Source organism: Emys orbicularis, chromosome 1 (assembly GCF_028017835.1).
Source record: "Emys orbicularis isolate rEmyOrb1 chromosome 1, rEmyOrb1.hap1, whole genome shotgun sequence".
NCBI classification, from domain to species: Eukaryota; Metazoa; Chordata; order Testudines; family Emydidae; genus Emys; species Emys orbicularis.
This window is the reverse complement of record NC_088683.1, coordinates 153,067,981-153,078,754: the sequence shown is the minus strand read 5'-3', so window position 1 is coordinate 153,078,754 and position 10,774 is coordinate 153,067,981. Positions and strand designations below refer to the sequence as shown.

Sequence of the window (10,774 nt, the reverse complement as noted above, 5' to 3'; positions counted from 1 at the left end):
ACACCTGCCTCTGAAGGATCTGGTACTGGCCCCTGTATGAGACAGGGCACTTGACCCCAGCTCTGATCCAGTAGGGCTGTTCCTACAAAAGAGCCTGATGACAGCCTGACTTCAGGGAAAATTTCAAAAAGGGTTTATCTAAATTTCACCTGCTTAAGTTACATTAGTAACCTTTGGCTAAGAAAATTCACCTGTTCAGGGAGTATATTAAATACATCTCTACCTCGATATAACGCTGTCCTCGGGAGACAAAAAATCTTACCGCATTATAGGTGAAACCGCGTTATATCAAACTTGCTTTGATCCATCGGAGTGCGCAGCCCAGCCCCCCCCCCCCCCCCCCGCAGCACTGCTTTACCGCGTTATATCCGAATTCATGTTATATCTGGTCGCGTTATATCGGGGTAGAGGTGTATAGAGATTAAACACAGGAAGTAGTGTGAATTAAAAGGATTAATCATCCTTTAAGACAAATTTCAATGCAACTTCAATTCTGGGTTGTTAAGGTAACTTCAGCATTACTCAAGTCACAATTTATTGGAGGGTTTTGTAGGACAGACAGATGACTAAACCGTGAGCTGTAGCAGATGGGGAATTAGTGGAGAAGGAGAATACAAAAGAGACTTGCAACTCTTTGGGAGAATTATAAAATGGAATCAAGATTGTCCGAGTGCTGATAATTGAAAACATTTAATGTTTTGTGTCATTTCAATATTAAGATTGGTGTGACAAACTATGAAGCTGGAAACCAGATACTACAGGGAGGGGTTGCAATAGAGCAATATGGGGATGAAAACTAAGGGAAGCAGTAAGAAGATAAATTTAAGGGTGGTGGAGGAGAAGGAATAATCAGGAAAGGTGTGCAAAGGGAGCTCAGGACTGGACAAGCAGGAGGGTCTGTGGGTTGGAACTGAGCTTCAAGTGGGATCAGAGGTAGAAGGTGGTTGTAGAAGAGAAACTCAGTTTATTACGATTTTACAACACCCCAATCTGTGCACAGCTCCAGGTGCTAAACCTGTTACACCCAGGATGCCATTCCTTCCAGGAGGCACATGGCTAGCTCTCACAGGTCTGCTCCTAGCGGTGCTTTCCAGTGCGGTTGAAACGTCTGTACAGGAACCTGATCCTTTTGTTAAGGTTCTTGTAATCCTGATCAAACATTCGGTGACCTACAATTTGCTTCTTGCGGATGCATCTCTGTAGCTCATTTCCCCGCCAGCCTCGCAGCCACCTGGGCCCTGTGATCAAGTCCTTGGGGTGAACCTGGAAGTCTCCTGAGGAAGAAGGGGTAAGTGGGAAACAGATGCAGTAACAGGAAAACAAACCCAGGGTAGCAGAAAGGTTAGCCCCAGGTCCCATCAACCTCAATTCATTCTGACACCATTAAATTTTTCCCAGTCCCAGAGCAGGACTAACCTCTACTCTCCTGACCCCCAATTTGGAGTTCCAGTTACTTTCCCTTCGCCCATGATATCCTCAGACCCACCGTTGGTCACTTACCTAGAATTCCTATATTATCATAGACCCCAAATAAGGCTCGTTTCTCTGTCCAGCGATCAACCTCTTTAGGTTCAGGGGGCAACTTCACATGGATCCAGCTAGAGACCCCTTGAAACAGAGAAGACAGCTGAAGAACGAGATTATCAGTAGAAGGGCCTGACCCTACAGGTCGCCCTTGCTTGGCCGTGAGGGCAATACAAGGTCTGGGTGCGTACCCCGCCCCGCTCACCACAGTGGAGGCTCCTCGCGGTCTGGACCAGAGAGGGGCTACGGCCCAAGAGGCCCCATCTTGCCAGCTGCAGCAGAGTCCGCATTGTCCCACCCTGCAAAGACAGAGCCCTGGTCACCGGAGCGGCCCCGACAGAGCCCGCGCAGCAAGGGCAGGACGACCGGGCATGCACTCCCCGCTCCCTCCCCACAGGAACCACGGGGCACAAGCCAGGCAGGCCCTACTGGAGCGGGGGCCTTAGTAACAGCACGAGCCCCGCCGAGACACAGCCATCTTAACTGGCTGCTGCTTCCCAGAATGCACCGCTCCCTGCGCGGCCTGTCTTGGCGCACCAGTGTCCCTGCTCCCGGCCACGGGTCCAGACCAAACCAACGGTAGCTGCTGTCCCCGGACGCCCCCTCCCCCACACACTATGAACCCGGGCTCGAAAGATTCAGCCCCCTTCACCGGCGCCACGGACCAGAGGTTGCGCGGCCGGGAACTGAGAGGTGGAAGGAGCCTCTGGTGTCTGATTGGTTGTTGTGTTCCAGCCGCCCTCTGATTGGCGCCGGTAACAAGGAGGCGGTTGTGATTCGAATGCGGGAGGAGTTGGCGCGAAACCGGCCGTTCGGAGATGGGTGGGCTTGCATGTGGGTAATTGGATGGAGGTGAAGAACGCGGTCTGTGCTGTGATTGGCTCCTTGGTGTTCCGAGGGCGCTGAAGCTAGTGGTTGTAGCGTTTGCCTGCGCGCTTTGACCGTTTGGAGGAGGCGGACCGGCAGCGCTGGCAGGCCAGGCTCTTGGGTGGGGAGCCAGGTCGCCGCCGCTCACGTTCCTTGGCAGCCAGGAGATGCCGTCGTCGCCGCTCCCCTGGGAATTCCACCTGCCCCTATCCCCGGGCGATCTGCTTCGCAGCGGGGGCCCCGCGCAGTACGTGGTGCAGGAGGTGCTATCTCTAGCCCAGGTTGCTGGGCAGCTGGCGGGTAAGAGGCGCGGCTGTGCCCCCCCCCCCCCGGCTATGCGGTTAATAGCGGTGCCGCCTCTCACGAGGTGATTGTGACTCTGGCAATTTTAGGGGTGTTTTTCCCGGTCTCGTGAAAACGGATTCTCCCTTATTCAAAATGGCCGCCATCTCCTATTGCTGTCAATGGGGCTGAAGCTAGCGAAATGGGCGCCATCTCCCTACGGTCTGGCGGCGCCTGGGAGCGAGCCTGCCCAGTAAGCAGGTATAAATATACAGCTCATGAAAAGATGGGAGTTGCCTCACCAAGTGGCGGGAGGGTCGGGGGTCAATGATAATGACACCAATTCAATTAGGGTGGATGTGGCCCATTCCCAACAGCTGACAAGGTGTGAATGTCAGAGGGAAAATTATTTTTTGTAGTGACCCAGCCACGCCTAGTCTTTATTCAGGCCTAATTTAATGGTGTCCAGTTTGCAAATTAATTCCAGTTCTGCAGTTTCTCTTTGAAGTCTGTTTTTGAAGGTTTTTTGTTGAAGAGTTGCCACTTTTAAGTCTGTTATTGTGTGTCCAGGGAGATTGAAGTGTTCGCCTACTGGTTTTTGAATGTTATAATTCTGATGTCTGATTTGTGTCCATTTATTCTTTTGCGTAGAGACTGTCCTGTTTGGCCAATGTACATGGCAGAGGGGCATTGCTGGCACATGATGGCATATATCACATTGGTAGATGTGCAGGTGAACTTGCCCCTGATGGTGTGGCTGATGTGATTAGGTCCTATGATAGTGTCCCTTGAATAGATATGCGGACAGAGTTGGCAACAGGGTTTGTTGCAGGGATTGGTTCCTGGGTTAGTGGGGTTTTTTTTGGTATGGTGTGTAGTTGCTGGTGAGTGTTTGCTTCAGGTTGTGGGGCTGTCTGTAAGCGAGGACTGGCCTGTCTCCCAATGTCTGTGAGAGTGAGGGATCATCCTTCAGGATAGGTTGTAGATCCTTGATGCATTGGAGAGGTTTGAGTTGGGGGCTGTAGGTGACGGCTAGTGGTTTTCTGTTACTTTCTTTGTTGGGCCTGTCCTGTAGTAGGTGACTTCTGGGTACCCTTCTGGCTCTGTCAATCTGTTTCTTCACTTCCCCAGGTGGGTATTGATACAGATCCTGTAGGTGTTATCTTAGGGCTTGGCTGTAGATGGACTAGATGACCTCCTGAGGTCCCTTCCAACCCTGATATTCTATGATCTACCAATGTGATATATGCCATCATGTGCCAGCAAATGCCCTCTGGGTCATTACAAAAAATAATTTTCCCTCTGTTGATATTCACACCTTCTTGTCAACTGTTGGGAATGGGCCACATCCACCCTAATTGAATTGGTGTCATTATCACTGACACCCCCCCCCCCCCCCACACACACACACTTAGTAAGGCAACTCCCATCTTTTCATGTACTGTATATTTATAGCTGCTTACTGTATTTTTCACTCCATGCATCTGATGAAGTGAGTTATAGCCCACGAATGTATATGCCCGAATAAATTTGTTAGTCTCTAAGGTGCCACAAGGACTCCTCATTGTTTTCACTGTTTGAGTGAGTTGAAGCCAGCCCGCGAGCAATGTGGCTGCCACTGTGCGGTGCAGGAGCCAGAGATAGTGAGGGGCAGCAGAGGCTGAACGGTTGGTGGGGAGAGTGAGGGGGGCAGGCACTGGGGGAGTGGGGAGGCACTTGATTTCATGTAGAGATGCCAGTCTTGCTCTGAGACATCTAGAAATGTTTGTGGGGGGGGAAATAGGGAGCTTGCTTGGAGATCTCCCTCCTCTACCCCTCCCTGTTTATGGCAAGCAGGGAGTTGGGATGTCCCACCCCTGTTGTGCCCCTGACACCCACCCACAAACGAAGAAAGGGAGGATCAGCCCTGGGAAAGCCACCCTCATACATCACCTAGGGTCCTTAATCAGCTTGGTCAGTCCCAGGCCTGGACCTCCTTCCAGGGATGATCCTCCTCTTCTCCCTTCTATGTCATGTTCCATTTCTCCTCCTCTGCCATCACTGCCTCCTCAAGCTTTTCCTCCCCTACAGACTGCGCAATGAGGGTCCAAGAAGATAAGCTGCAGTGCTTGTCAATGGTGTTTGGGGTGCTGGATTCACCGCCCAAGCCATAGACTGTGTGTTGCACGCTCTCTCTCCTGTGAGCCCTGCTGGTGTCCTCTAGGTACCTAGAGTGCATTAACATAGCCCCCTAGGGTCCACATGGGGCAGATAGAGCGCAATATGCAGCCTCTGTGGTGAATCCAGCTGTGCCCCAACCCATTCAGAATTGCTGACGCTTGCCTCCTGTCAGACTCTGTCTGCTTGTGCCACAAGGGAAGTGGAGAATGCCCTCTGCAGCCACAGCACTATTTGCTGTTTTTATTGAACCTGAGTGATAGTGAATCACACACACACACGTATTATACAAAATGTGCGTACTTACAAGATTAGTAGATTGAAGCCTGAATTAGTAATTTTGTAAATACTACGGCTGTCAAGCGATTTAAAAAAAAAAAAATTGCAAATAATTGCATGATTAAACAATAAACAGGGATTTGGAGCTGTGCTTCCGCTCCAGCTCCAGGCAAAAACCTGCAGCTCCACTGCTCTGGAGCTGCTCCGTGCTCCAGCTCTGGGCTCCGCTCCAAAGCCTTGATAGAATACCATTTATTTAAATATTTTTGGATGTTTCCTACATTTTCAAATATATTGATTTCAATTACAACACAGAATACCAAGTGTACAGTGCTCACTTTATATTTTATTTTTTATTACAAATATTTGCACTGTAAAAAAACAAGATATAGTATTTTCCAACTCCCCCATTACAAGTACTGTAGTGCAATCTCTTATCATAAAAGCTGAACTTAGATAATTCTACATTTGTGTGGTGGGTTTTGTTTTGTTTTTTTAAACTGCACTCAAAAACAAAACAACGTAAAACTTTAGAGCCTACAAGTCCACTCAGTTCTACTTCTTGTTCAGCCAATCGCACAGACGAGTTTGTTTACATTTACGGGAGATAATGCTGCCCGCTTCTTATTTACAATGTCCCCTGAAAGTGAGAACAGGCGTTTGCATGGCAGTGTCGTAGCCGACGTCGCAAGATAGTTATGTGCCCGATGTGCTAAAGATTCATATGTCCCTTCATGCTTCAACCACCATTCCAGGGGACATGTGTCCATGCTGATGATCGGTTCTGCTAGATAACAATCCAAAGCAGTGCGGACCGACTCGTTCATTTTCATTATCTGACAGATGCCACCATCAGAAGGTTGATTTTATTTTTTGGTGGTTCGGGTTCTGTAGTTTCCACATCGAAGTGTTGCTCTTTTAAGACTTCTGAAAGCATGTTCCACACCTCGTCCCTCTCAGTTTTTGGAAAGCACTTCAGATTCTTAAACCTTGGATTGAGTGCTGTATCTAACTTTAGAAATCTCACATTGGTGCCTTCTTTGTGTTTTGTGAAATCTGCAGTGAAAGTGTTCTTAAAATGAACAACGTGCTGGGTCATCATCCGAGACTGCTATAACATGAAATATATGGCAGAATGTGCGTAAAACAGAGCAGGAGGCATACAGTTCTCCCCCAAGGAGTTCAGTCACTAATTTAATTGACACTTTTTTTTTTTTCTTTTTTTTTAAACAAGCATCCTTCAGCATGCAAGCATGTCCTCTGGAATGGTGGCTGAAGCATGAAGGGCATACGAATGTTTAGCATATTTGGCATGTAAATACCTTGCAATGCCAGCTATAGAAGTGCCATGCGAACACCTGTTGTCGATTTCAGGTTACATTGTAAATAAGAAGCCCTTGGCATTATCTCTGGTAAATGTAAGCAACATTGTTTGTCTTAGCCATTGGTTGAACAAGAAGTAGGATGAAGTTGACTTGTAGGCTCTAAAGTTTTACACTGTTTCATTTTTGAGTGCAGTTATGTAACAATCAATCTACATTTGGAAGTTGCACTTTCAGGATAAAGAGATTGCACTATAGAACTTGTATGAGGTGAATTGAAAAAAAAATAGATATAGATATAAGTGAGCACTGTATATTTTGTATTCTGTGTTGTAATTGAAGTCAATATATTTGAAAATGTAGAAAAACATCCAAATATTTAATACATTTAAATTAGGATTCTATTGTTTAACTGTGCAATTAAAACTGCGATTAATTGTGATTAATTTTTTTTTTAGTTAATCCCGTGAGTTAACTGCAATTTAATCAACAGCCCTAGTAAAGACGTAAAAAATTGAGAGGATTACTGAAAATTAGGGAGGATTGGCATGTGCTTCATGGATGGTCCTGTAGCAGTGAGATAGGGTCCTGGGGCAGCAGAAATCAGTAGAGCGGGGAGTTGGGAAAATGTTGCTATTGGATCTGGGGCCCTGAGCCCTGCAGCAACACTTACCTTCTCCCACTGCCTTGGGACTTCTCTACTTGACATCCAAGCAGAAAAGAAGCCCCAGGGGGGCCAGCGAGTCAGAGATGTGACGCTGTTGGATCCAGAGAAGGGGTGGCAGGGGAGAACACTTCAGGCAGTAAGGCAGGTGACAGGAGGAGTCCAGACAGTAATAGGGGGAACAGTCATCCATTGTCTATCTTAGGGGTGAGGAGAGGATAAGTGGAATCTCCATCTGAGCAGCCAGAGAGGGGGTGTCCATTTTGTGTCCATTAAAGGTTCTTTGCATCCTGAAATTATCACATATAGCCAAAAGAGTGGAGGGGAGTTAAGAAGTCAAGAGGCTAAAAAAAAAAGTTTGATAGTTTTTGTTTGGCCCCACAAAATCATGAGAGTTAAACAATCTCATGACTTTTTGGCATTTGATTCATGATGTTTGATCCCTTGCAGTTGGCAATATTGTGTTTTAATTGTGTCTCCCTGTCTCTTCAGAATTCCGGGGGGCGTTCCAGGTGCAAGGGCCATTGGCCATCCTGCAGCACTTTGACACCCTCTACAGTCTACTCCAGTGAGTATACCCCGCCCTGCAGGGGTGGGGGGGAAGTGGCTTGGTCATGGGCTTCAGGGGTGATGGTGATCAGTAGTAGTGAGCACTGCTGTTCTTGCTCCTACCAAGGGTTCAGGAGAACAGAGTCCTGGGTGTATCTGCAGAGGTTTCCAGATGGGGCTAGGCCCTGGCCAGGTCCATTTATAGATGCCTCCTCTTCCTGAGTGCAGTAGGGCCTGGTGCTGTGAGTGGCATGAACCCATCCCCACCCTGCGGTGATCCCACTGGGATACTAGTGATGTAATAACATAAGCATTGACTGTTTAACTGGTTACTGCAGACGCCATCTCAGGAAGGAGAGGGCGTTAAGCTGCGGTGGAGCTGGAAATTGGGAGTTCCTGGAGGGAAGGGAATGTGTTACAGCTGGGCAGGAAACACAGATTTCCTATCTCACAAATATTTTAGGTAGGCCATTCTCCCCCACCCCACCCCCATTCAACATCAGGACAAAACTGACACCTTTTGGTATGGTTGTGTGCGTTGCAGCTGTTTGTGAGTTTTATTACAGGATAAACATTTGGTTTGTCTGGGTGGCTGGTTGTTGAATAGCATTGGGTGATGGTTTGTGTATGTGAATTCCGTGTTAAGCAATTTTCACTCCAGCCTTATGTCAGCTTATCTTGCAGTTTCCATGTTTTGTAGTGGGAAAACATCTATTGATTTGTACTAATCTAGGTCTACAAAACTTTTGCTGGCAATAAGGGGTATATAATGGTGTCCTAGTTTTTTGCCAAATAGACAAGGCCTTAGTTACCATATTATAACTTCTTGCATTGCCTTTGTCTTTTGTAACTTTTTGTGTTAGTACAATATCAGACTCTCACTAATTCAAATAATTTGCATTTCCAGACCATAGCTAAGTGTTTGGTACTCAAAAGTGAAGTGGTATTTGCTAATTGATAAGCTTATTAAGCAATAAATTCTTATCGCTCACCTAGATCCACTCTGTTTACGTTTTGTTTGTAACATTTTAAAATGTTCTTCTATGAAATCTTTGTGTATGTGTAGAGGCCTGTCTTGGAGGTGCTGATGCACTATAGTAAGAGTTTTGCTCTTAATGTAGGTGTTCAGTCTGTTACCTGAGGAGGAATATAGTGTATCCTCCCAAAACTCTAGCACATGCATTTTGAGTACAGAATTTTCTGAGAAATTACAGGTAAACCCATCATTGAGTTAAAATCAGCTAAATTACTACTTTGATCTCCAAATTCTCCAGGGAAACTCTCCGCAGAACCTATTTGAACCGTCTCATAAATTGATCCCTCTAGTCACAAATGTGGGCAGGTTGGGAGAGGACTGGGTTTAGGAGACAAGTCTAGAGTTGCTCCTGAAGACTCTTGTGTTACAGTCTTGAACTAGGCCTAGTGCCAGTGGTCATCCTGTATTTTTGTCATCTGTTGTCTGCCTCACAGCCACTTCCGATCTATAAATGCTGCAGTCAAGGAGGATGCCCTGGAGCTGATGGTGAAAGGTAGGTATGAGGATCCTTCTCCCCTTGTGGAGGGGATGGTGAGATATTTGCTTCCTCCCTGCAGCTTTATGATGATATAAAGGCAAATGTGACCCCATTGGCTGGGCTGCACCCTCACCCATCCCTGATACAGGTCTGTAATCTTGGCAGGCAGTGCAGAGTTGTGTGCGTTCGCTGTAAGGGCAGACCAACAGGAAGTCCCATTTTCCATTTCATTCCTGGAGGGAGATATGCCTGCCCCTAGCAAGTGATCCTAGGAGCTGGGCAGGGGATGGGGACAGGGTGAACTTAGCATCTCTGGGTCCTGGGTCACAGGGTGTAGCCCAAATTATGGCTGGTGAGGCATGAGCACAGTTCTTTGGTAATCTGATGGCTGCTGTGAGTTTGTCACAAGGGAAGTGGGTGCTTCGGTGTGTATGGGTAGTGATGCTTATGCCTTCTCACCTCCCTGCAGTCGTGTCCTGTCACTCCAGTGACCTCTCCTCCATCTTGGATAATCTTGACCTGAGCCCTTCAGACCGCACCACTCACCTCAATGCTCTTAAAATGAACTGCTATGTACTGACTCATCTAGTGGAGGCCTTTGAAATAGACTCCTGCAAGAGTGGCTTGTCAGGGCTAGATCCCAGTGGGAAGGTATGTATGCGAGCGTGGGGGTGGATTTTATGAAAATGGAGATGCATAAACTTACTGGACTCTGTGCAACTTTGTTCCTACACATTGATGTCCCCTCAGTTCAGTGCCATAGCTGGAATTTTCCATATGGATACTGGGCAGGCCAATATGACATGAGGAAAGCCAGGCTGTGGTACATGCACCTCTAAGAAATGCTTATGGGCAGCAGCTTCAGGAGACAGGACATATCACGGCATGTAATGCTCCATTGATCTCTAAATGTCCAGGCTGTTCTCTGTGCTGCCTCCCACTTCTGTGTCTGCCTTTGTTGCAGTTCCAGTATACCAGCATTTCCTCCCAAGCACATGCCTCTCCCCCTGCATATTAGGGAAAGCAGCTTCTTCCATTTGGTGTAGCCCTTTGGCTCCCGGCAGGTTTGGGGCAAGGGTTTCATTACTGTAAAGCTTGAGTGTCTCCTCCAGCTTTAAAAGGGGATGCTGCCTGATGTGAATACCCATAATCTCCTCAGAGCAAGAAGAACTGCACCACGGGCTCAGGCTTCTGCTGGGAGGAAGAGAGGCAGCCACTCCTACAGCTGCTGACACAGCTGCTGCAACTGAACCTCCGTCGACTGTGGTGTGGTTTGGTGGTGGAGGAGGAATTCATCAGGTAAAGGTTGAAGTGAATGCTGGGGAGAGGAAGGCTGGATGGAATGGCTGCAGGGGGTGAGCTATATGTGGGAGATTTTTGGAAGGGCTGACTTGTAAGACGATACGTGGATAGGTAAATCAGTTTGTCCCACCTCATTCAAAGGCAATCTATAGGATGTGAACCTTAGGGGAGTAGGGAGATAGATTGAGAAGAAATTTGGGAGAACAGGGTAAGACTGAACCAAGGAAAAAGTTTGGGAACCATTCCCAGTACTGAGGGATCTGTGAACATGGACACCTCACTGCTAAGGCCCTGAGAAAAATCTTTTGTTTCTC

General features: G+C 47.5%; 2 protein-coding genes and 1 non-coding gene across 4 annotated transcripts in view; 2 read left to right on the top strand and 1 right to left on the bottom strand.

Moving 5' to 3' along the window:
* Positions 1 to 491: 491 nt before the first annotated feature.
* MRPL51 (mitochondrial ribosomal protein L51) lies at positions 492 to 2,265 on the bottom strand. 2 transcript variants are annotated; one of them, XM_065414430.1, is made up of 4 exons: positions 2,190 to 2,265; positions 1,730 to 1,823; positions 1,501 to 1,608; positions 492 to 1,274 (listed from the first exon to the last, which is right to left on the bottom strand). In XM_065414430.1, exons 2-4 carry the CDS (start codon positions 1,812 to 1,814, stop codon positions 1,078 to 1,080), a joined length of 390 nt encoding a protein of 129 aa, XP_065270502.1. In that variant the 5' UTR covers positions 1,815 to 1,823; positions 2,190 to 2,265; the 3' UTR covers positions 492 to 1,077. The 2 variants fall into 2 exon arrangements, with proteins under 2 accessions (XP_065270502.1, XP_065270510.1); XM_065414438.1 differs by having other exon boundaries at positions 2,062 to 2,236.
* A 293-nt stretch (positions 2,266 to 2,558) lies between these two features.
* NCAPD2 (non-SMC condensin I complex subunit D2) overlaps positions 2,559 to 10,774 on the top strand; it is a 76,658-nt gene continuing 68,442 nt past the window's right edge. Inside the window, exons 1-5 of the mRNA XM_065412071.1 lie at positions 2,559 to 2,691; positions 7,588 to 7,663; positions 9,115 to 9,173; positions 9,628 to 9,809; positions 10,318 to 10,457. Of these exons, the coding sequence (XP_065268143.1) occupies positions 2,559 to 2,691; positions 7,588 to 7,663; positions 9,115 to 9,173; positions 9,628 to 9,809; positions 10,318 to 10,457 (590 nt within the window). The remainder of the gene's footprint in view (positions 2,692 to 7,587; positions 7,664 to 9,114; positions 9,174 to 9,627; positions 9,810 to 10,317; positions 10,458 to 10,774) is intronic.
* Positions 9,237 to 9,548, top strand: LOC135873131 (small nucleolar RNA U85). Its single transcript, XR_010561081.1, has one exon. It is a non-coding gene; the product is annotated as a small nucleolar RNA U85 (small nucleolar RNA).

Coding starts and splice junctions, on each gene's coding strand:
- MRPL51 (XM_065414430.1), bottom strand. CDS start 1,814: ATGCGGACTCTGCTGCAGCTGGCAAGATGGGGCCTCTTGGGCCGTAGC. Junction 1,609..1,729: donor CGCGAGGAGCCTCCACTGTG/GTGAGCGGGGCG, acceptor CTCTGTTTCAAG/GGGTCTCTAGCTGGATCCAT. Junction 1,275..1,500: donor TGATAATATAGGAATTCTAG/GTAAGTGACCAA, acceptor CTTCTTCCTCAG/GAGACTTCCAGGTTCACCCC.